This window comes from Vanessa tameamea, chromosome 23 (assembly GCF_037043105.1).
Source record: "Vanessa tameamea isolate UH-Manoa-2023 chromosome 23, ilVanTame1 primary haplotype, whole genome shotgun sequence".
NCBI lineage: Eukaryota > Metazoa > Arthropoda > Insecta > Lepidoptera > Nymphalidae > Vanessa > Vanessa tameamea.
The window spans coordinates 2,846,545-2,872,413 of NC_087331.1; the positions used below are offsets into that span (position 1 = coordinate 2,846,545).

Genomic DNA, 25,869 nt, shown 5'->3' on the forward strand with positions numbered 1-25,869 from the left:
TGAATATATTAATTTATTCGTTTTTAATTTCTTTGACTGACTAACTTATATTACCACGAATTATTATTTAATTACAATAGAGGAGTTGATGATGTTTATAGTACAGTTTTACTCCTTTTGTGTTTAATATATTGTATGTTCAGGCTAGTAACCTGCCCTACTTTGGAACTCATAAAATATACAAATTTGGTGACGTTCAATAAAAAAGTCGTTGTAATCTTGGACTGAGCAATATAAATTAATTCGCTTAATTATATTATTAACTTTATCAAATAATGGATAAGGACGTTTATTTAAAAATAGTCATAGTAGCGGAAAACGATTCCGAATACAGAATGTGTTCTTTTTAATTTGAAATTATTGTTCTATTTTTATGATTAAGAGAATATAAAAAAAAAAAAAACTTGGTGGTAGGGGTTATTGCAAGCCTCTCTGAGTAGTTAGTAGTTACTCATCATATTATTATATTATACCGTCAAATAAAGCCCAGTATTCACATTGAAATGACATATACATGGAATCGTTTAAGTAGTCACACCTTAAACATTTACTTGTGAAGCCGTTAGAGTTATTTTAAACAACATGTATATATATTTATTATATATTAGAATGTGTAATTCATGTAACAATGTTGTTTTATATTCCTCTTCTATCACTTCTGCGAAAACCATAACCTAGCGATTTTCTAGCTGACTGCGTTAATAAAATTAACTCTCTAGCAATGTATGTAATTTACAACACAAACAGACCCGCTTGGTATTTGTTCGCATATCACAATACAAGTTACTAGAGACTTTGTTAAAGCCTATTAATAATACTTTTTTTTTTAAATTAATCAATATAAATACTTTTTGGGCATGATCAGTTTTAATTTTTTATTTAAATTTGGAATACAGATAACTAGTTTAGTATTATTTTAAAACATATCTTATTCTGAATATGGGAAGGTTTGTTTTACTGTGCATATTAATAAAAATCAAAAACGATTTCCCCGTCGATGCGTTACATAAGATTATATGGTAGGAATCAATTGTTTCGATGCATTCAACTGTGTTCAAGTTCTTGGTGTGTTTGAATTTATAGATTGCGTCACTTCGATTCGCTTCACAGATCATAATATAAAGTATATCTTAAATCTAAATCTTCTACACGCATAACTCGCTTCGTGACGTCCACGAAAAATTACAGAAGATTTTTTTTTGTTCAATTTATATATAATATCTTATTCTTAACTTAGGTAACTTTGTCAATGTGACCACAGAAATCCGTATGATTGTGTTACACCCCTATTACACTTGTCTACTGAATATACTCGTATCTACACAGAACATCTAAGTGTGTATGTACGTACATATGTAATTGTATTTATAAGTTGTAAAATAATTTAGACTTTTTTAATTTTTATTTACATAGTTATAGTTAAAATCTACAAACATATAGGACATATAGCATATTTGGTAATAATAACGATTCAGTATTGAGTTGAATTGAAAACAGACATTAGATTATATTTATTTGTGGTTCTTTTGGAAATAAATATGTAATTAATTTATATTGACAGCTATGGCGTCACAGTATGGCGGAAAGCTTTTTTTACTCTGAAATAAATCGCAGACGTGTTAAATATATATATATATATATATATATATTTGTAATTAAGTATATGATATTATAACCTATAGTAAAATTACGGCTTTAAATATTATATAAAACCTCTTTTTCCTCCATCCGTTAAAGTCAGCTAATACTTTAAGGCTTTGCCTGAAAACTAAAGCAAACACCGAAGTATGAAATTGAAAAACTTGAAGATTTTAAGGAAGCAAGGACCTTTTTAAGCTTAAAGCAAATACGTGTGAAGTCGACTCGCTGAAACGCAGCCTCATTAAAGAGAAAGTCTTTAATATGGTAATTACAAGAAACTCAAGCTTTTTATTGAAACCCAACATCATAAATATCTAATTATCAGTTTTTTTCATCATTATAACGAACATTATTATTACGTAAAATAGTTGTCGCCTGCGACTTCGCTCACGTTTGTGGGGTTTTGTCAAATTCAATTTCATTAAATTTGATTCAATGGTTTTACATGAAACCGTAACAGACAGACAGCGTTAATTTACATTTATAATGTTAGTAGATTATCAAATTCAATATTTTTTATATATTCCTATAGCGTTCTGCTAGTATTTTATAGAACAGACACCAAAACTTATACTTCGACTAAAGAAATATGTTGACAAAATCAATAATACTCATATATTACAACAACCTACGTCATTTCCCATCATAATAGAAAACTCTTGCATATTATTAAGTACATACATTTTACGTAGATATTAGCAATAAAAATATTATTACGTATTTAATAAATTCAAGCTGTCTGCTTATGAATACACGCTGTATAACGAGGTAACGTTTGCAATCGTTAATAAGGATACTTCAAAAAGTTAAAAATAATAAAAAAGTTTTAACCTCTCTCAATTTCTGTTCATTTTTTCGTTGTCTGTTCGTTACTCGTTAAATATAGACTTGTAAAGAACTTCAGTTATTATTTATTACTCAAAACTCATATAAGTATTTTAATCCAATTAGTGTTTTCTGTATTCGAATAAAACACATTTCCTGTTTATAACAATGAAAACGTATATAAATGATTTACAACATAATAAACTAAATAAGTTTATATTACTTAAAAAAATACTTTTAATGAGGTTTTTCTTTATTTCTTATTACGAAGAAAAGCGAGTTCTTCTACTGTTATGTTACATAGTTATCACTAATCATCCTTAAAATAAACCTCTTTAAATTCCGATCAATCTTCTAATTGATATCTCTATTGACACATTGGCAGAATATTTTGCACTCATTTAGCAAAATCCAAAAAAAAAATGGGTTTTACTTTTCTTCGTAGTATGGATGACATTAACCATGTTTACTCGTCTATGATTAAAACATAGCATAAAGGATTTATTCCATAAATTATAGTTGTGACATCCATCAGCCGTTTGAGCATGTCAATTAAATTCTTGAGTCTTGTAAGCCCATTCTAAGTGACCTAATTCTTTAATCTCTTCCCAGCTTACGTAATACTTTTAATTTATTTACCGAGGACCTTTACCTCCGTTATTTGAAACTAATAGTATCATTATAACCAAAAAGGTTTTACGATCGTTCGTATTTTTTATTACTCTCTCCGATTTTCTTTGTGAAATGACACTAATGGTGTTTGTCTTGTCTAATATTGAAAAGCGATTGTAAGACTTCAATAATAGCCTACATTAATTGTAATATAATTTTCTTTCTCTGACGTTAAACGAAATAATATATAATATCGTATATGTGTTCTATATTTATAAATGTTTGTTTTAAATAATTTAGTATTTTTTGAAATTAAAAGCGTTAAAATTGGCCGAATACTGTCATTCGTTTTCGTATCAACGCTGCGGTTGAAGAACGGTATAAGGGGCACATCTCGAGATCTCCCATTGACCTATGAGAGTAACATCAATGAAAGACTCCTCTCTCCAAGCATGCGTATGGCGCAGCGCGAGCGACTGGCGTAGAAATGGCTCACAAATACTATGAAATTGTAACGCTTTGTGGGTGGTGCTCTTAGTTGATATCGAGTATGAACGATTTTGGTCCAATATTATACTTTAAGAATCCCTAATGGTATGTCTAACTAAAATATTTTCTGAGTGAAAAGAGTATTTTTTAAATCGATCGATATTTCTTTTTAATTGTCTTAAAATCAAAAAATATATTTTTTCATTGACAAAGGGGTGCGAGAAAGTAGTTACAGAGATATTCACATACAAAATGTGGATCATGAAAATCGATATAAAGACAATTTGGAACATAAAATTACTGACCTGGTTTTCTTGGTTGAGCAGCTTAAGTTGGTCATTAATAAGGCTGTATTTGGCGCTTTCTTCCTTCCTCAGCGCCCGCTCCTTCTTCAGCTCTGGGCTCCAAAAGGTCTTTATGCTATGCATACTGGAGCCCAGCTTCTGATTCGTCAGTTCCAATTCTTTCTTGAGGTTGCCCAGCTCCCGTTGAAGGTCGGAGTTTTGGGACTGGAGCTCGCCGAGGAAGAGGGGGGGTGGTTCGCGACGGTAGTAGTCATCCTCGGGGGGCGGCGGCGGCGCGTAGGAGCGGTCGTAGTCGCGTTCGAGCGACTGGTACCGGAGGGGCCTCGGTCGTGCACGATGATGTGCCCCGGCCGAAGCGGAGCGGCCGCGCTCGTCGGGGGCCGGGGAGGGCTCATCGTCGCGCGCGAGGTACGGACTCCGGCGGGACGGGCTACGGTCCACCTGCGGCAGGCGGCTCCGCGTGCCCGACCACTCCTGCCGGCGCCACTCCTCCCGGCACGGCGGCCGCTCCTCCTCGCCGGCGTACTCGCGGAGATACAGTTTGGCGTGTTTCCCGCGTCAATTCGAACGCATTGTGCACTGGACTGGGTGACGGGCGCGCGATCACTGAACGGGACGCTCGGATCATCGATCGTACTCCGGGAACGCATGCGCGATAGACGGGTAATTTAGCGGATTTAGCGCTGCTCGAATCTGTCGTACGCTAGACGATAGATGTGTGATCTATAAATGTAGGTACAATAAACTGGAGCAGAGGTGTGTCTGACTGTATAGATTTTGTGATTTTTTTAGAATCTTTCAGTTATTAATATAACTCTTATTATTACTATAATAAAGTAAAAGTTCTTTACTTTCAAAACTTATAATTTTATTTACGATTTACTAACGACAGAACTTGATTTGTATTTCTTTCTGGTTATTGTTCTTACAGCATTTATTCGATAAAAATAAGTTAAACTTTAAAAAAGTAAATACTCTTTATTTTGGAAAAGGAATTTTCCTCCCTAATTTTTTTTCGAATCAAACAACGACAGTCTCTTAAGGATTGAATCATTTCGTTAGAAATATGCAAAATATAGCGATTTGTAACCATGCATCAAAATCAAGTACCAATTTTTTCGTAGCGCTTCACAATCATTCAAAAACATAATCAAAACGATTAATTATGTCATACCTTAAACGCTATCTATTTATAGCGCTCTGTTTTCAGCCTCCCGTTTTCATGAAATACAGCGGTTACAGCGCTTTACATCTGAAACGTTGCTTGAAGTTCCTCTTATCCCATGACCCACTTACAACATCCGTCTCTTTCTGGCGCGTGTAACGATAATATTTTCCTCTCTATCTTTGAGGTCGTCGTATGTCGGTCAGCCTGGTTGCAACCGGGAATAGTGGTGTGGTGTTGTCGATAGGATTCTTATCATGAAAAATATATGGAATTTATTTTTGCTTTTTGTAAATATATTTATTTATTGTACACGTAATTTTATTGACATTATAATTGTTTTATATTTGTTTGGTCATTATAGGAGGTACTTAATTATTTTGCAAATATGTCGAAGACTTTAAGAGATGGGTTCTTATAATTTGAGTCTCTATTTTTGGTAGAATATTCATAAATATGCCTCTAAGACTTACCCAATCACCATAATTATTTTCTTACTAAATGCTTAGATATATACCAATTTAATTTCATAGACACTGGCTTACTTTAATGATCATTGGTAGATATAATCATCACTAGGATTACACGGAATTGAAATAAAATTACGTATTTAAATTACTTAAATAGAAGTTCATGGAATTCATTCCATATTCAAATTATACTGGCGTTTTACTTCCATCCAATTGCAACCTTTTTTTAGAAACCTTTAGGTCAAATATCAATACTTTGTAATGGTACGTACTGGTTTGAAGTTTGAATGACGTAGAGTAATTACAAGAAGAAGACACCTTACGTCCCACGGTGCAGTATTATGGGGTTGTTAACACTATTACCAAAAGAAGGTTGTCTGTCTTCCCCAAAAATACTAAACTCCAAAGTGCTTCTGTAGCCCTCGCTAAGCTTATTGATATAACTTAGTGGTAGTTAGTAATACCATCTTGATCAAATTTGAATTTGTCGGTCCAGAGGATTTTAAAAAAAAGGTGCATCTTCTAAATCCTCATTAAGCATGAATCTACAGAAAGCAACTCTTCTTTAAGCATCCTCTTCGTAAATAACGTGCACAGGATTAAAATGATAATACAAAATATCTTAATTGTAACTTAGCTACTGAACTGTTTATGAATCTAAATTTAATTTTAAATTTGTATTAAGTAAGTAAGTAAGTTAAGTAAATAAGTAAGTTTTTTTAAATTGGTTATTATTTTAAATCAATTTTGTGGGAATTTTAAAGAGCGACCTTTAGTACGAATTCGGTCATGTTCGAATACTAATTTCCACCAGCGTCCTTTCTGATCATATTATTTCGGTTGCTTTGAAATAAATTCCTAGTTTTTATACATTTTCGGAAAGCTAATTAAACGATTATGTTTTTAAAATAATCTGCAGAAGAAGTTTCATAATTATTTTTTTTGTTTTTCAGGCATATTTGAGAGAAAAAAATATTGAAATAATATCGTTTTCCGTCTCGCATTTTTAAATTTGGACCGATAATTATTGTTTATATATTGAAAAATATCCAATGTTTAATCGTTTTTATAAAACAGAAGAAAAAGTAGATTTTAATTTTTTTTTAATAAATTTTTGAAGTTACAATTTCGACTTATTTTGAAAAAATCTAAAAAACGTGATAACTCAAAAATGGTTCACTTTTGCACTTTTGCATGCATATGGGGGTTAAAATTATCGCAAATAGCCCTATCACCTCCTAATGGGAATACGTCGAATTATCAATAACCCTGTATAAGTTAAATTGAACAGCGAAATGAAAAAAGTAGAGGGTATAATCAATTTTGATCCTTCATCTTCTATTGTTGTCTCTTATTAACATTTTCAAACCGATTTTGTAATACGGTACAATCAACGACCTCACCTGTGCACTCCTAGGGACGCTATCGAGTTTCCTTGTCAATGATGCCTGTCAAATACCTAATAGATTGGACTCAATAGGTATGGTTGTCCCATAATCTTTCTTTATTTTACCCGGTACAGGATGTTTGTACTAATATTATGAATACGAAAGTAACTCTGTTTCATAGCTAAACCAATGGACCGTATTTGACTAAATTTGGTATGAACTAAGTTTGAACCCTAAGGGTATAGGCGACTTTTTTATACATATAACCTACGATCGAAAACTTTAAAGAAAAGCTAAATTACTGTTATCTTTGCAGAAGAAGAATCTTCTCGATAGAATATACTTTCCGTAGTTTCATATTCAAATGTATCCTTCTAAAATGACGATTCAAAACTTTCACTAAAGCCTACTAACAAAGCATCTTTTAATATCCTATTCTTCTATTCATGTTCGATTTTCAAATGATTATTCGTTATTGGCAACCGATTTTATTTTATTACTTTATCTAAATAACTTTGGATCTTATTCCATCAGAATACTTTACTGCGAGGTGGGTAAAGGTTTTGTCATAGCCGATCACGATATGATTACCAACAATAATTTAGCACATGTGCTGATTGTCCAGCTTTTAACATACAACATTACAATTCTTACTCGGAATATATATAATTATTAGTCTACCAAAATATATGTTTATGACGTTCCCGTGTTTAATAATAATAACCAGTCACAGCACATCTCTACAGCATCCTATCTTGAACTCATTTCAGTTCGCTTCCCGTTTGAAACACACCCTGCGAAACAAGGTTCATTAACTTCATAGTGACTTATGAATATTTGAAAGTTTTACGGAAATATTATTTTTAAATATATTTAACACTTGATTTAGTGAATAATTTCCTGGTTCACTTGTATCAAAGACATAGGTAATAGATATTACGAAGACCTCTCTGGCCTCGTTAGTCTAGTGGCTAGCTTATAAGGCCGCAGATTCCGGCATCCTGGGTTCAAACCCCATGTCAGGCCGGTAAAATGTTATTGAGTTTTCCTGTTGATAAATTTTCATAAAGTGGTAGCAGTTAGGAGTCTAGGAGATATTTATACTCTAGTGCCTTTGCGCTTGAAAATTTTCGATTGTGTCAGATTTTTCGTTCTATTGGATTGAGAGTGACACGTGTGAAAAAATAAAAAGTGTACTTGCGTTTGCGCACAGACTTGTGCACTATAAAATGACCTGCGTGGGTAGCTTCTCTATTATTTAAGAATGGTCGTGATGTGATATCATCGTTACAGTATGACGAAGATAATCCTCGGACATTCAAATAATAATTGGTGAAAACCTTCTTGATGGGTACCGCCAACTCATCAGTTATTCTACCACCCAAGAGCAAATACAAAGTATTGCTAAGTTTTGGTTAGAATGCTAAGTGAGCCAGTGCAAATACGAACTACGTAACTGCTTGTTTTGTTATCACAAGATAAGCTAATATAAAAAGTATTAAATGAATTATTATAATTTTTCTCAATATACTTAATTTGACTAAAGATTTTATAAGTAAATAACGAAACTCAACTGTTACGAAGTTTCAACCAAACAACTTAATTATTTAATCCAGAACTCCGGTCGAAAGCTGTACGCGGAGTAAAACCTCTAGCCCCCTAGAGTCTAGACCAGTAGTTCCCAAACTTATTTTTCTCGTGGACCACCTATTGGCATGTGTCTGTAACCAAAGTTTGAGAGAAACACTAAAATATGAACTAAATTTTAATTTGTTTAATATTGGTGCTTTTAATTCTATTCTTAGTAACCCTACGAGTATTTCAGCAATTTAAATCTATGAATTTGTTAGTGATTCTCTCAAACTGATGACGAAAAAAAAAGTCTGTACACGAAATTGTACGTAATATCGAATACGCAAGTTTGGACAAGTAACAGTCGCTTGCCTTATTAAAATATAATCTGCTTAGTTAGGTAGGTAGGCCCTTATAAAAACTATGCTTACATTTTTGCTCTTTCAAAAGCAGATACATTTTCGTGGACCCCCATTAACATCTTATGGACCCCCATTTTATATTCACGCCTACGTAGACCCCCAGCAAGTCTCCCGTGGACCCCTGGGGGTCCACCTGGACCACTTTGGGAATCACTGATCTAGACTCTAGACTGTGTTCGTTACGTTTGAAAATTTTGTTTTGTTAATTGGTTCACCTGCAATTTGTAAAAGTAACAAAACGAAATCTCGACATTGAGTGCGATCGAGATATTTCGTCAAATTATTTATCGCTAGTTAAAACGGTTAGCTGGTAATATTACCCTCTTTGAAAACATTGAACTGCGTTTTTATTTTCAATTAATTTTTGGGAGGAATATCAAATGGGCTACTTGACAGTATATGCACAGATTAAATTTGTCTTTACTTGAAATCTAACGTGTGTTGTTGTGTGTGTAATGCCTGTTTCACCCTGGCCAACTCAAATTTTAAACCGAGGCACGATTGTATTACTGGGTTTCAAAAATTTTAATGGTTTTTAAAATGTGTCTGTTACCGTACAGTTCAGATGAAAGACTGATAGAAAACTCGAAATCTTTCGTAATTGAAATAATTTGTATTTCAAGAAAAACGATGTGGAGTAAATAAATAAAAATATAGACTTTTGTCAATTTTGATTTGATTTGATTTTATTTATTTGATGAGTGGTTGGTACCTACATATACCCAGACGGGCTTGCATAAAGTCCTATCACCGAGTGATTTAGTTATTCCATTTCATTTTAATTGATAAACCGATGACATATTATAAAATTTTATATGAAAAGAAAGAGCTAATTCAAATAAAACTAAATAACGTATTTTTTTTAATTGCTAAAAGTGCCGAGTGTTCTTCTAGCCAAGTTTTAAAAAAATAGCAAAAGATGTCCTTAAAATCAATAGTACTTGTATATGTACGTTAATTATAATCTATTAAATAAAATATAATATTGAAGTTAAGCATTCATACAAGGAAATGACTGCTGTAGTTGCAAAGTCGACTTCCCGGATATAAAATAAATTTCTCATTCCAGTTTCAAATGAGGGACTTAGTAAAGTGCAATAAAAGCTATATTTTTTTTATAACTCACAGATTATCGGGTTTACGAAATTAATTTAAATTATTGAAGATTGATTATGTTTTAGATAAAGTATGGTATATTTGTGTTAAAAGTAACACAAATATAAAAGCAATTCTTCATTCATTTCTTAAATGAACATTTTAAAACGATATCAATATTTGTAAAAATAAAAAATAATAACACTTGTATTATTAAAATGTTTATAATGTTATATTACATAGAACTATGTCCTTATTCTAAGTAATTAGCTAAAAATAAAGCACCACATGATTAATTTTATTCCTTTTTTTATATTTACATTGACCAAGATTGAAATTAGAACACTAGATTAATATTTTTTGTAAAAAATCCAAATACTCCAAGTAAATTATAAAAAGTTAATGGAACTGGGTCACGCGACTACCTATCATAGGTTTATGTTTTATTTAAAAATAACTTCATTAGTGACTTAAATTATGCTAGGACACACGCTTTCAGAAAAATGTAATTCTTAGCTTTAACTCTCTTATTTGTTAAAGAAAATAATCTGGATTGTAAATTTTATACGTATGTAGGTACTATTTTCTGAAATTAATATTCGGTTGAAATGTCCGGGTTAATATTATAATCGATATTTATTATTTTTTGTTCGTCTAGAGTATATACAGGAATAAAATTAATCACCAAAAAGTAACTTATTTGTGTGCAGCTAAATAGCAAATATTTTAAAGTTTAAAGGGATATTCGAAAAAATGTTTGCAGGCGTTTTGTATAACTAGAACTGTTTAAAAACAATTCAATATTTTTATATCGTTATACATAAGCCCAATAAGGATTATATTTAATATTCTTAAAAACTGATCAGTGTCGTTCTTAGATTGTTTAATTTTATATAGTAACCCTAATTAAGCGATAGGCAGTGTCAAATATGACAGTGACGTTTTAATTTCTGAACAAAGTTGAAATATTTTTAATTTTAGGTTATTTAATGCTGATGATTATTCTAGTTGTTATCTGAAAATGCCTCTACCACCGGCAAGTGGAACAGGACGATACTTTGCCAAAGCGGCGAAATCGATCCGATTACTTCGACATGGTTGTACCAATAGACCTTTTTTTCACATCTCTGTAACTCAAGTATGTATTTTTGTAAAAATAAATATTAAAACCGCACTGTTTCTTTCGGCTTAAACTGTGTTATTATCACCTTGATTCCAATTCGATATCTAATTAACAGAATAATAATTCAGTATTGTATAATAATATAGTATTACAATTGTTAAATAAAAATCTGAAACATTAAAATCTATGCAATCTAATGAGATAACTATTTCTAAGTAATTGCTTTCTTATTTACTTGAGTTAAATAAAGCTTAATATTTTAGATGAATCGGAATAAGTACTCACTGTTTATTTAATGAATTATATGATCCAATGTTTATCATTCTGTAATTTAAAGACTTTTTTTTTTTTCAGAGAAGACGGCCGAATAGCCTACCTGTTATTGAACAGCTAGGCTCATATGATCCAATGCCTAATATGGATAATGAAAAGTTGGTGGCTCTGAACTTAGAAAGGATTAAGTATTGGCTCGGTCATGGTGCTCATGTTACACCTCCAGTGGCAGAATTATTAGGTATATTTTACACCTAAATAGTTTAAAAGTCACAAGTAACATTTTTACTGATCTGGTATTCTTCTTTAAAGCTTAGTTTAAAAACTTGTAGATATTGATATTGGAATGAGGATAATATTTATAAGCTATAATCTCTAACTATGTTAGGGTAAGTATAGGATAGATGGTTATTTGATCAATTACTTTATTATTTGGCTTATCCACTGATTCCTAACAACAATTAGATTTTCTATGAAAACAATTTTAAGGCTGCAAAATATAACATTACTTGCTTATCAAACCATAAATTGGTTTGATAAGCGAGTAAATTAACTGACCATTTAAATGAGCTGCTAACAATTAAGTTATATTTATAACCCCCCTTTTATTAATAATGATTGAAGTATACTCTTTTTTTTCACTGTCATGTTCTTAAAAAAAATTTGAATTTGATATGAACTATCTACCTTATATTTGAATATTTACTAATTGGAGTAAATACTAGATTTTCATCTTTGAAAACCACTATGTTCATTGTTATAAAATAACTACTGTTGTTTCCATATAATATTAAAAATGTTCTATACAATATCATAACTAGAAAAAAAATTTGATTCAGTCAGTTCTATGCATGTTTTATACTGTGTCGTAAATTTTGGTATTTTCTCCAGGTTTAGCAGGTTTCTTCCCTATTCACCCCCGATCCTACATGACTGCATGGAGAAACCGAGCGACTGAGAGAGAGAATCTAGCAAAGGAAGCTGAAAAGGCTGCAGAGGACAAAGATGCATAAATTAAATTACTCATAAATAGTTTTTATTAGGAAATATAATATTACATTAATAGCTGGCTTTCATTTCATACTCTAAAGAAAATATCCAAAGATACATTTTTATTCTCAGCTTCTGAAAATACTAACAATTTGGTGATTATTGTGGTCACATTTTGCAGTTCCTAAAGTTCAATCCTTTTGGGAAGGTTTATTTGGCCGAGTGTTTCGAGTGTAAATGAAGAAATAAATTCATAAGCAATTTTAAGAATTATTAATTTAGTATATTATAATTACAACTCTAGGATAAATTACAATAAGTTGTTCTCTTTATTTCGATTGCTTGGTGCAAATGATCAAAACAAAACTCAAGTTATAGCCCACATAAGTAGTGATCACCATCAGTGTAAAATAAACCATTTCTTTAAATACCGATGAGGCACTAACCTTGGGAACTAAGATGTTATGTCTCTTGTGCCTGTAGTTACACTAGCGAACTCAACCTTTAAACCGGAACACAACAATAATCAGTATTGCAGTTTCGCGGTAGAACATGTGATGAGTGGGTGGTACCTACCCAGATGGGCTTGCACAAAGATCGAAACTCACCACTCCATTCCACCAGAAAAGTATTTAAATCAAGTCATAAGAATTTTATGAACTCTTTGTAATAAAGTCAGATTTATACCTAATAAAACCTTATAAATAATTCATATTTGTTGTGGTTATATTGACAATTATTAGTGAAGTGAAACGTGAAGTAAAGATGGTAATTAATTTAGCTGCTTGTGTTATAATCTGGTACTCAAGTTTTATCTGTTGACCATAATATATTTAAAAAAAAAGTTAATAAAGTTGCGGGTACTGTACTCTTATTAAATAGTATAGATTAAAAAAAAACATGTACAATGAATTCCTTTTATTACGTGAAAAAATGGCATAATAACACCTCGTGAATACATTTAAAATTGGCAGCCAAACGTTGAAGGCACACTAACGTGGATTTATATAATAAGCCAAATATATAATAAAACACTTACATGATAAAGAATGTGTCCAAGTTAAAACTAGCTATTTACTTTTCAATTCACAATATATAAGTGCGATTCTAAATTTAAATGCATCAAGTGACGGTTACAAAATGGCGTTATCTATAGCGTGAATAATAAAAATATAAATTCTATAAACGTACCAACATTTTTTTTATAATGAAAACTTAACAACAGACAAATACTAACATTCCTTGAGCAACGTTTTACAAAAAAAATACAAAAAGCAGGAAATTCATTGTTCGACAGGTAACTTAAGAATAGGGGAAAGAAAATTAAAATAATGAAGTCTTACTTACCTAATCACAAGAAAATCGAAACCTCAACATTTTTGTCATATTTGAGAACAACAGATTAAACTACAATTTTTAAACTAATAAAAAACCGTCACGATCATACAAAACCACTTAACTAAATAATACAATGTCATTTGCAATTACTTAACGCCAAAACCCAGTTATTGATCAGTTCTTATTAATTAATATTTGCCCATTGTTTTTGAATTGTACAATTTTTTGATTGATTTTAAAAAATATATTTTATCTTGTTTTTTTTTTTTTTAATTGCTTGAAGCGTGTACAAAAGCAGATAGATGCAAGTATATTTTGTACTTTTCGCTCCCCGAGTTTGGAATATTCACTGAGGATTTATGTGTTCTTCCTAACTGCGTCCGCTACCAAACGGGAAGCTGAAAATATAAGTTAGAATGTTAAACACATAATATACAATTTTTAATATATTTATTATTAGCAGACGTTTGATAAATGCTTTTATGATTTTCACTATACTTCTCTGAGTGTAGTTTTTTTTTTTTTGTAATATTAGTGTATAACAAAAAAATATAATGTTGTTAAACAAAAATAAAAAAAATACATGTATTATTATTATTTATTGTTTAATTTAAAAGAAAAATTAACGTATCAATTAATTGTTGGTATCTGGCAAAAAATACCAATTAAATGTTAGGAAAGCGGAAAAACCATGACTTAGTGCAAGGGTTTAAAATATATCACTACAACTAAACCTGAAAAGGATATTACTTTCATAAACAAATTAACTATATATATACATTTATGAATAGCATAAATATTTGTAACTACTAATATCAAAGACAATAATTTAACTTCAAAAATATTCATATTTTGTGCCAGATACATGTATAAATCATACAATTCTAAACATATAAACATAAAATATGATATAAAGCTTAGTAACGTTACTGTGCATACAATACGATTGAAAAGGGCGGGAAAGGCAAACAGACAACTACATATAACCATGCATTGCTATATATTCAATTTAATTTACTGCTTGTAGTTTTTTTTAAAGCTGTAAATGTATTATGGCACATTAATTAATAATATGAATTAGACAACAATAATATTAGATATATTGATGTGACGTAAGAAGCGATTTTTTTTAATATTCTGCCAATTATAAAGCTTAGAACAGTATTACCAGTCAAAATGGTTTTACTTACATATATCTATGTGTTTACAGCTTTATTCTTGTTTACCTATAATCATGGATTGCTTATTAAGATCATGCACCAACATTAAAGGTGTTTGAAAGGACAAAATAATTAAAAGGAAAAATTTTGCATAATCGTAAAATGAAAAAAAATGTAAAAAATAATTATGGTGTAATGTGTCGTAAAACTACTCATTCAAATACAATAAAAATACTTTTTTTTTTAATCAAGCAACGGTGTAAGCTAAACTAAATTCAATAATACGATAAATGTACTCAACTGCATATTATATAATAACTAACAAAAAAAAAAAACAGATTATAACATACATCAATTAAATAATTAAATTATTTCGATAATCTTTTCATCGAGTTATTTATCTTCCTATTCACACCTTGCACCAACTCATCGATATTTACTGTTCAATAAAAAAGTATTTTTAATATTTAAATTTAAAAAAATATCTACTTAATTTAAATTAAAGTTCTTATTTGATTAAATTGAGTTGGGAGTAAATCTTAAATAAATAAGAAATTTTACTATTGCTAAGCATAGTTATTAATAATTTTAATTATTCTTGCGGGCTTTAAGTAATAACCGACTAAGTTCCAAGACGAGTTCAATTTTTACTCACAATATAAGCTACCCTCTACATAATTAATCCAGTTGAAAAATTTATTATAACTATTATTTGCAAAATCTTTCTCGAACTTGCATCTCAGGCATAATATTTTTTTACTTTTTTTTAAATTGAATTGAGTACACAATAAACTTAATAATTTGTAAATTTTGTGATAGCAACATTAATACACATCCACTTTTGATTAATATTGTAATTAATTAAGTTTATACTATTTTGTTTTAATTAATTGATAAAAAATATACTAAGTTGATTTTTATAAAGTATTTTTGAACCCATTTAGTTTTTATTTACATATGAAATTTAAACTACGATATAAAAAATATTTATCAACTTTACAAATTCATGCCAGAATAATATCCGAGTAGCGAAGTATCAAATGCACGCTGAAATATGATAATTTGAAAGTTGACAGTCGAAATTTAATATTTAGTAAGATGTTTGAACAAATACGAGATCAATTACACATATTGATTTAGTACCGTTCGAGAAAATTTAATTTTATATATTCGTTTATGTTAAACTAGCTGTTGCCCGCGGCTTTGCTCGCGTGGAAATTGTTTATATTAGATAATAATTTAAAATATTACGTTAATTTAAGACCTCATTTGTGGTTCGACTTTCGTGGGCTAGATACACCAGACTGCTTATTGATATATTATTTATTTAGCTTAGCTTAGCTTACATTCAAGTGGTTATGATATCACTAACAGATGCAAAGCTATAAGCCCAATTGGACCGAGTTGTACAAAAATGTTTCAACCCTCAGACACAAATACAAAAATTCCTAAGATTTAAAAAAAGAATTTATATGAATTATCTTTAAAATTATTATTAACAGGATTGCTGTCACTATGAAAATGTCATTCTCTTTTAAATCTTAGCAATTTTTATTTTTTTGTGTGTGAGTTGGAACAGTTCTACACAACACAGTTCATCATCCTTAGCCACCTATATATTCCTAAGTTCCTAATACCTACCTGACAGTCTTAATCTTTATGCAGCTCAGACAATTTTTTGTTGAAAGCCTTAAATGTTTTATCAATGTGCTTGTTGGCGTCTTTAACCAACTTATCCACGATATCTAGAAAATAAAAATTCAAAAGTGGATTGTGTTTGTTGTCCATAATATTTATTATATTTATGTCCCAAGTGAAGTGTTTTTGCTACTAAAAATAAAACTTTATAATTTAACAATTTTAACTAAATTATATCCTTTCAACTCTAATAATCATCTGTACCTAATATATATTCCATTATGTATATAATACCAAAGATTCCAGCTATGTATTGAAATATACAAAAACCGTCTCAAAATTACCAAATTAATCGAACCATTTACCCATTGCATAAACAATATTTTGTGTAATTAACAAACTTAAAAAAAAAAATAATAAGCATTAAATGATACTTTATAAAATCCATAGGATTCATATTCATTTATAAAAGCATTTTTTCAGTAGTTACCTGAGTTAGCGAGGTCGTCAATACGGCCGTGGTGCTTCTGGTAATAGGGACGAATGAGACGATGGTATATAATGAGAGAACCGTTGTAGTCCGTTGGTAGGTAGCACCAGATAATGAAGATGCACTGAAAATTTTATTTATAAATAATAAAATTAGTATTATCTTTATCTATTAACATGCATGCATTTTATCTCTTATAATATAAAAATACCCATATATATATCTTTTTCAATTATATTTTGTTTTAAATTATTTTAAGATATATTAATTTATATTATAATATTATAATTCACCTAAATATTTATTTAATTCATTTCAATTTTACATTATACCAATCAAAATTTTTAAATATTCTTAAGTGATACGGTAACTTATTGTAAATTAAGATTAAACTGTACTGTTTTAATACAATAAAAGTAACAAAACTTAAGCCTTTTTATTTTTGGAATTACATTATATATATTGCGGTTTTTTAATACTTAAAATTCAGCCTGATTTGCATGACATACAAAAAACATGAGCATTTAATTTGAATACTTATTTTACTCTTTGGTAGGTACCACCCACTCATCATTTTATTTTTCCGTCTGTGTATATGTACCAATTGTCATATTCATATATATTAAACACTACTAAAAGTTCTACACTGTTTTTATGGACATTTACCATTCATAATCTGTAAATCTTAGGTTTTACTGGAAAATCTTAAGATTTACCGTAGTTCGAGCTTTTACAGTAACATATACATACATAGACAGAAAAATAAAAATGTGGTTATTATCTACCCAAACAGGCTTGCACGAATACATAAAAGTAAATGTATGCCAGAGACGTGTATAATATAAAATTAAATGAAACAATAACTCTCAGGTATTATCCAGATATAAAAATCAATGTCACATTGCATGTTTATACAGTGCAGTGATAAGGGAATACAAACAAACAGAATAATGACTTCTATAATTAACTTTGATACTCACACTGACATACTTGTATACTAGTAACCAACACATACATATTTAAATAACAAAGAAACTTGTTTTTGTGATTTATAATTACAGAAGTATTAGTTTCCGCTGGCGGCTTCATTCATTGTAAAGAAGAGGGGGGTAACTTATGTCCTTTTCTGTACCGCTTAAAACATGAATGACAGTTTTCATGATTGAGTATGTGATAGCGTTAGAAAAATCATTCTCGCATTTATAATATTTGTTAGGAGCATTTATTTCATGTACCAAATAAATGATAAACATGATTTAATTCATAAATCAACAATTTATATATTTTTGTAAATGAAAGTAAGTTCATTCAGTATTCCAATATCTATTGGAATTACATGTGGCAGAATCATCAAAGATAATCGAGACAGATGAATTATTATCATAAACACAAAATTGAGGAGATGAAAATTCAGCAGTGCTTGCCCGGATTGGAGCACATAATTAATATATAAAATACATACATATGGTCTAACTTATTGATCAAGATCATATTAAAATTGTCATTTCTTACGATTTTTTCACTTTATCAGTAATTGAATTTTATTAAAAACACTTTAGTTTCGTCATTCAAAAGTGATTTTTTATTCAAACTATGAAGTGAACATACATTTTTTGTGTATAATTAAGTAAGATTGTTTTACAAATGTCCCTGAACTAAATTTCAATAACATAATGGCCGTGTTATGCTAAATGGTGTTTTAATTAGACAGCTCACTTTGTTGTCTGTCTACTATTTTAAAATAAATGACGAATTTTAAAAGGAAAACTTATTTACGCGTTTTGAGAGTATAATCTCCACGTTGATGTATTTTGTGAAATCTTTAAATAGCCGAAATAGAGAGAATAGCCTTGTAGAGAGAACACATCAATTAAACTGAAAGTCGCGGACTTTCATGTGGACAAACACCTCTTGTGAGTCATCTTGTGCTTGACGGTTAAGGATAAAAACATGAAGGAAACTGCAAAGATAGTATCAACCTTTTCTATATCTAGTCCACATAGGGAACATCGTAGATGACATCGAAAATCTTTTCCTTAAGAGGAGGGAAGGCCTGCAATGGTAGGTTTATGGGTTATATTGTATCTATACTAATATTATAAATACGATAGTAACTCTGTTTGTCTGTTATGCTTTCACGGCCTAACCACTGAACCAAATTTGTTATGAAGCAAGATTAAATCCCAAGGAAAGTTATATTCTATATATCCATCAACTGACGAGATACTCCTAAAACGCGGGCAGGGCCGCGGGCGATAATTAGTATCCTATAATTATAGAACTCATCTAAAATAAAATTATTTATGTTTTGTTATAAAAACTTGTAAATTACACCGATGTTGATGATTGCATAACACCTAGTTAATTTTATCTAACTGAGGTATACTATTACATATATTTTTTTATAAAAATATTCATTTATTTATTTTGTTACATATTAATTTATATGACTGATGAATACCTAAAAGTCTTACATAAAGCCACGAAGATAAAAGATAAAATCTTTCAGAGATATTGTTCCATATAAATTGTTTTTCACTTATGATTGTGACAAGTGTTTAATATCATATATTTCATTGAATTGATTTACATACATATTATATACTTATATGTGTGTATATAGCTATTATATATATTATAAATTTTAAACTCACATAGAGTAATAATATAGACTATTCACTGCATTTAAAATATGCTGATGTGATGTAGCAGTCACTCATTTTTTTTTTTTATTTAAGAATTAATCGTTCCAATTTAGTAGACATTACATTACTACAAATATTACTAGGTTAAGTTACTAGGGTATCTAGTAGTGTTATATATGTGAATTTACCATTTAGAATCAGAGGTTATTTTTGAGGTAAGAAATATTTTTATGAAATTAGTGTATATCATCTATGAAATTAAGACCGATGAGAGTATCAGCTTGTACTAACCAACTATTATTGGATGATTTTGGATTTTTGCCATTGAAAAATGATATAATTAAAAAAATAAAATTACATTTTTCTACATTTATATTACACTACATACTTTGTTGCAAAAACACTGGCACTGTATAATTTTTATTTTTTTTATGGCATTGGTTTGGCGGACGAGCATATGGGCCACCTGATGGTAAGTGGGCACCATCGCCCATAGACAAAGGCGCTGTAAGAAATATTAACCATTCCTTACATCACCTATGCACCACCTTGGGAACTAAGATGATAATTTTATAAATTGCTATGTGTCATTCCTATATTAAGCATTACAGCTTCATCTCTATGGAATATGACATGATATTATATAATTGCTAGTCTGTGTGTGTGTGTTTTTAATACTATATTTGTATTGATGTAATTTAAATGTTCTTGCATGTGTGTGTGGCTCGTTTAAATATTCTTCAGCTGTATTGTATGTATATAAGTATAGATATTCTTTTTTTCAATATTATCTTACATTCTGTAGGCATAATACACAGATAAGCTAATACTGATAAAGCTGATTATTAAGAGAGAAAATAAATATGACATTGAAACCTTTCATATTTAACCTAAAACTATTGCTGTTCAAACTATCACATGCTATAATATAGCTAAACTAAAAATAATCTTTTTTTTTTTTTAAATCATATTATCACTTGAAATTTTTATTTAACATAGATAATAAAAAAAAAAAATTGATCAAATTATTTAATTTTATCTTTTCATAGAAATTTTAATTTCATATCCTTATCTTTTTATGCCATTCGTTGCCATGCTATCTGAGACATGTTAAATATTAAACTTATCAAACGAGAATCTATAATAATGATAATTTTTATTTTAATCTAACTAAAGAAACTTCTGAACTGTTATGGATAATATTTATACCAGAAAATTCAACACATTAAGGTTTTAGTATATGATATTATAATATAAGGAGCTGTCCTTTTAAGTTTCACCTCTTTAAACTAAGAATATTGACAAGTTTGAAGTGTATGTTCTTGAACAATAAATATGCAGTCTTGCATGATTTATAATATATATTAGTTAGTTACTTAGATTACACATGAAATGTAATTATAAATAGTTATGAGAATATCTGATCAATATCAGATTCTATTTAATAAGTTTTTACAGAATTTATGTCCCTCACTCATTCCAAGATAATTATATTACTTTGAATGAATTATCTCCACATGGGTTTTGTATTTAATTACAATTATTATTACATAAACTCGTGTTGTAGAATTACATACATACATACATTTAATTGTAAAGACTTTTAAGGTACTATTTTCCTAATTCAACGAATCTATTGGTGCAATTTAAATGTAATGATTGAATAGATAATTTAACACTAGAAAGACGGGCAGGGGTCTTTTGACCCATTTTGAAGTTTATCGTTCGATAATTTCGAAACTATTAGTTTTGGTGCTACGTCCTCCCGTGACTTTTAATGAAATAGTATATATTTCAATGTACTGTTCATGTTATTGTTATATTATCATCCTGAATTAAATAAACATAACATTTACCTATAAAGACGGCGCCGGGTCATTTGACCCAAGTGGCATTTATTAAGATAAACAGTATCCATTTGAAGGTAGGTCATGATATTTATATTATTCTTTTATAGCTGTGGATGTTACATGTGAAACTAATTGTTTAGAATCATACTAACTGTTACTTTCGTGGAGCAAACAGTGTTATTTAGTTATTTTACAATGTCCAGGCTGAGCGACCTTCAAATATTATTATCGTTACAATCATTGCCTGAGGATCAGTCAGACGGTGAGGGTGAAGATGTGAAAACTAAATGCGATTCAGAAGAAGAGATAATTCCATCCGAAAGGAGTTCTTCAAGCAGTGACGACTCAAATGACAACATACCACTAGGTAATTATTATCTCTTTTCTTTACTTATTCGATAAGAATATTTGCATCTATCGATTACTAGAATTACCAACGTAGATGATTTGATATATTATACAATTACATTTAAATATTTTTCGTTGTCTTTTCAGCTACTGTACAACGTCAACTATCATTTAGGGGAAGAGGACGAAGGAGGCAAGTGCGTGGGATTCGCGAAATGCAAGCAACGGATAATGCGGATGATAACAGTATGGTGTCGTCAGGAGGAGTATTGTGGAAAAAAAATTCTAGTACTGTGCTTGGTCAAGTAGGTCGACGAGCACAGCACAATGTTTTGACTGAACACTCTGGTCCGACTCCGTATGCACGAAGGCAAATTGGCGAAAATTTTATTACTGCCTGGAAACTTTTATTGGATGAAAATATTCTGCGTCATATAAAAAAGTGCACAGATGCTGAAGTTCAGCGCGTACTTGGTCATTCAAATTGGTCGATTACATTAGAAGAACTCGAAAAATTCATCTCAATTTTATATGCTAGAGGTGCCTATGACGCAAAAAATATTTCCGTAAATGATTTGTGGAACAAAACTTGGGGCATAGCTTTTTTTTCTAAAACAATGTCAAGGGATCGATTCAAAGAGATAATGAGATATATTAGATTCGATTTACGATCTGAAAGATCTTCAAGATTGCAAACTGACAAGTTTGCACTCATTTCAGAGGTTTGGAATTGTTTTGTAGACAACTGTATTACTTGCTATAAGCCAGGTGAAAATCTGACTGTTGACGTACAATTGTTTGCCAGTAAAGTCAGATGTGCCTTTATTCAGTACATTCTAATAAGCCAGATAAATTCGGAATCAAATTTTGGTTGTCTGTCGACAAGCATTCCAAATACCTATTGAATGCTTCGCCTTATTTAGGTAAAGATGAAACTCAGAGTTCAGACAACCAGAGGCTTGGTGAACATGTTGTTATGAAACTCGTAGAACCATTTCTCAAAAAAGGAAGAAATGTCACCACTGACAATTTCTTCACGTCTGTTTCCCTGGCTAAAAACTTACTTTCCAAACAAACTACAATAGTAGGCACAGTAAACAAAGGAAGACGTGACATTCCTCCCTATGTCAAAAATTTAAAATTTATATGAAACAATGGTTTTGAAGACAGACGATGACCAATGTTCATTGACTATTTATCAAGCGAAAAAATCAAAAAATGTATTATTACTCAGCACACTGCATGATAATATTCAAGTGGATGAAAGTACCATGAAGAAAAAACCTGTGACCGTTACATTTTATAACTCTACTAAATATGGTGTTGATGTTGTTGACCAAATGGCCAGAAAATACAGCGTCAAAGCAGCATCGAGAAGATGGCCAGTACAAGTTTATTATAATATATTAGACCTTGCTGTTATAAATGCATGGATTTTATACAAGAAGTGACAAACAACAAAGTGAGTAGAAGAGACTTTATACTCCAGCTAGCTTTAGAACTCAGCAATATGTCAGAAGATTCTTCTACCATTGGTTCAATACAACCAGCAATACCGAGGCAGTCAGCCGTAGCTACTAGAAAAAGACGCCACTGTTCTACTTCTAATTGTAAGAATAAATCCAATAAAATATGTGATATTTGCAAAAAACCATTATGTGGACAATGCAATGAATCAAAAATATATCTTTGTCAAAATTGTAAATAAATTAATATAGAAGTTCTAGTTATTAAAAACTATATTATTACGCAACAAATTAATGTTTGAATGATAATCCCGCCTATTGTAAAGATCACAAATATATTTGCAATCAAATGCTCATTGCACATATTAAATACATTGTTATTATGACGTGGGGTCATTAGACCCCTAGCCGTCTTTCTTGGTAAGAGTATTTTGCAGTCTTTCTAGTGTTAAAAAATATATATTGACATTGATTTTTTTTTTGTATTGTATTTTTTAATATATCCATAGGTACTAAAAAAACTTCATAATTATTTTTAAATTTAAACATATGTTTAACTAACCTTAATCAACCAGTAAAGCGGGAACCAGCCAACGATGAAATCTGAGAAATATTCGACGATGGAGAAGCAAGCGTATACCACCCAGTACGTTAGCCACTTGGTATCGTCATCTTTAACCGGCGATTCTAATGCCTTCATAGACATGTATGCCGGATACACGAATCCTATAGAATTGCATATCAATTCCGCGCCGAATCCGAACACTAAATATAAACCAGTGAACGCGACCAAGCCTGCGACAAAATAAACGTTAAAATAATCGCTAAGGATATAAATAAACGCAATAGGAGAAAATGAAACTTACCGACAAATAAATATACTCTGTTCACGCCGGTTTTTTGCTCGGCTATCTCGAAGTATTTCGTCCAAGGTTTGCTCTTGTCCATTAAGCTGCGCTCTATAGATACCTTATATTCTTGCAATTTAGCACTCATTTTGATTTCGGGGTGTCCGAGCCTGGGGTGTATAGAAATGTATTTGGCACTTTAGCAAGTCTCACGGCCACGACTCACTGACAATGGTCAATGAAATGACAGAATATGCTACAGCCTATTATGACAATGGCGGATCTGCTTGTGTATTGCTATTCTAAAAACGGTAAATACTACTATTTTTTGCGACATTTTGTTTACGTGTACAGGATATAACATAGCAACAAGTATACAGCAATTTTCGAAAATGCGCATAGATATATTAAATATGAACTAATAGTAAAAATTAACTGATGTAATTGTGCAGAATTGTATTAATTGAATAATATTTTTATTTGTATAATATAATTAACAAAAAAAAATTTAGCTACCCTATTTATTAAAATTCATTAAATTATAATAAATTAACGATAATGAAGCGAAATGGTAAAAATAACTATTCCTTTTCATTGCATTCCATTCTTATTTTTTTATCTGCTACGAACTTTTTGTAAAAGAGCTAACCGAGAATCTTATTCATTCCTTTCAAAGATATATTCTCAAATCTAACATATTTTCCTGGAATAAAAGGCAATGGTGGAAAACAATCGCAATAGCTTTTATGTCACCATGTGAGATAAGGGGTTTTCCAATAGGGACGCTTGAACTTTGACAGCTGATTGCGGCCATGTTGTTTGAGTGACAGCTGTCAAATGCAGTGTGTTATATTCATTCCGTCCTCCCAAACCACCATGGCAGGTTACAGTGTCGAGCAGCACGTGCAAATCATAAAATTGTTTTATGAAAATGGGTCTTCAGTTCGAGCAACGTTCCGCGCACTTCGCCCGTTTTACGGTCGCGATGATCGTCCTGCCGAGTCGACTATCCGTCGATTGGTGGACAAATTCGAGTCAACCGGGTCAGTTAACGATCAGCCGGTTCCCGTGCGTCAACGTAACGTGAGATCTGCCGAGAATATCGCCGCTGTGCGCGACAGTGTCCTAGAAAACCCGCGGCAGTCAATTCCGCGTCGCGCACAGGAACTCGGCCTTTCGCAGACGACAACTTGGCGAATTTTGCGTTGTGACTTATAAAGTCGGCTCGTGGAGAATTATGATGTTGATATTCTTTGTTTGTGAAATTGCTACAATAATATCGATAATTTTAGTTTAAGTGATAATTTGTACTAATATTTAATCTATTGCCAAATAATTTGTTGCCTTGTTTTTAATAAATCTAACTAATATCTATAAATGTATTCGATTTTTTCACTTCATTTATTTCGTTTTAACTATCGATATATTTAAAATATCTATAGGGTAAAAGTCAATATATTTCGATTTTTGTAGTTGCATTTATAAATGGCATGTTTGTAGAGATGACATACATTTTACCTCTACTACTTCTCCACCAAATCTTCCCTTACTACAGAGAGAAATGCCATTTAATGATAAGTGGGTTTATTTAAATAAATCACAGTTAAGATAATAATATTTTTTAATTTTCTTAAAATATGAAAAGCGTTAACATTGATCATCACCGTATGTCTTAATTTTTTTATTTGAATGGAAGTTAAACTTATTCGGATATAT

General features: G+C 30.6%; 4 protein-coding genes across 9 annotated transcripts in view; 2 read left to right on the forward strand and 2 right to left on the reverse strand.

Moving 5' to 3' along the window:
* The window catches only part of Brp (bruchpilot), a 54,796-nt gene extending 50,318 nt beyond the window's left edge, over nucleotides 1-4,478 (reverse strand). The window contains exon 1 of one of the 2 annotated variants that reach the window (XM_026636195.2): nucleotides 3,873-4,478. In XM_026636195.2, coding sequence (XP_026491980.1) covers nucleotides 3,873-3,995 — 123 coding nt within the window. In that variant the 5' untranslated portion in view covers nucleotides 3,996-4,478. The remainder of the gene's footprint in view (nucleotides 1-3,872) is intronic. The other variant, XM_026636196.2, reaches the window with a different exon arrangement.
* The window catches only part of LOC113397704 (YY1-associated factor 2), a 318,077-nt gene that overhangs the window by 105,801 nt on the left and 186,407 nt on the right, over nucleotides 1-25,869 (forward strand). The window lies entirely within an intron of this gene.
* Nucleotides 10,915-12,443, forward strand: LOC113397737 (small ribosomal subunit protein bS16m). The gene is made up of 3 exons (XM_026636203.2): nucleotides 10,915-11,122; nucleotides 11,462-11,621; nucleotides 12,272-12,443. The coding sequence occupies exons 1-3, from the start codon at nucleotides 11,006-11,008 to the stop codon at nucleotides 12,391-12,393; spliced, it is 399 nt and encodes a 132-aa protein (XP_026491988.2). The 5' UTR covers nucleotides 10,915-11,005; the 3' UTR covers nucleotides 12,394-12,443.
* On the reverse strand, nucleotides 13,274-24,436 carry LOC113397736 (receptor expression-enhancing protein 5). 5 transcript variants are annotated; one of them, XM_026636198.2, is made up of 6 exons: nucleotides 24,172-24,436; nucleotides 23,868-24,100; nucleotides 16,997-17,120; nucleotides 16,510-16,613; nucleotides 14,899-14,934; nucleotides 13,274-14,106 (listed from the first exon to the last, which is right to left on the reverse strand). In XM_026636198.2, exons 1-4 carry the CDS (start codon nucleotides 24,299-24,301, stop codon nucleotides 16,519-16,521), a joined length of 582 nt encoding a protein of 193 aa, XP_026491983.1. In that variant the 5' UTR covers nucleotides 24,302-24,436; the 3' UTR covers nucleotides 13,274-14,106; nucleotides 14,899-14,934; nucleotides 16,510-16,518. The 5 variants fall into 5 exon arrangements, with proteins under 5 accessions (XP_026491983.1, XP_026491982.1, XP_026491987.1 ...); XM_026636197.2 differs by lacking the exon at nucleotides 14,899-14,934; XM_026636202.2 differs by lacking the exon at nucleotides 16,510-16,613 and having other exon boundaries at nucleotides 24,172-24,435.

Excerpts from the sequence above, each read along its gene's own strand:
- LOC113397737 (XM_026636203.2), top strand. The coding sequence starts at position 11,006 with ATGCCTCTACCACCGGCAAGTGGAACAGGACGATACTTTGCCAAAGCG. Across the intron at positions 11,123-11,461 it reads TTCACATCTCTGTAACTCAA|AGAAGACGGCCGAATAGCCT; the intron begins GTATGTATTTTT and ends TTTTTTTTTCAG. Across the intron at positions 11,622-12,271 it reads TCCAGTGGCAGAATTATTAG|GTTTAGCAGGTTTCTTCCCT; the intron begins GTATATTTTACA and ends TATTTTCTCCAG.
- LOC113397736 (XM_026636197.2), bottom strand. The coding sequence starts at position 24,301 with ATGAGTGCTAAATTGCAAGAATATAAGGTATCTATAGAGCGCAGCTTA. Across the intron at positions 17,121-23,867 it reads CGCTTTACTGGTTGATTAAG|TGCATCTTCATTATCTGGTG; the intron begins GTTAGTTAAACA and ends TAAAATTTTCAG. Across the intron at positions 16,614-16,996 it reads TGACGACCTCGCTAACTCAG|ATATCGTGGATAAGTTGGTT; the intron begins GTAACTACTGAA and ends TTTATTTTCTAG.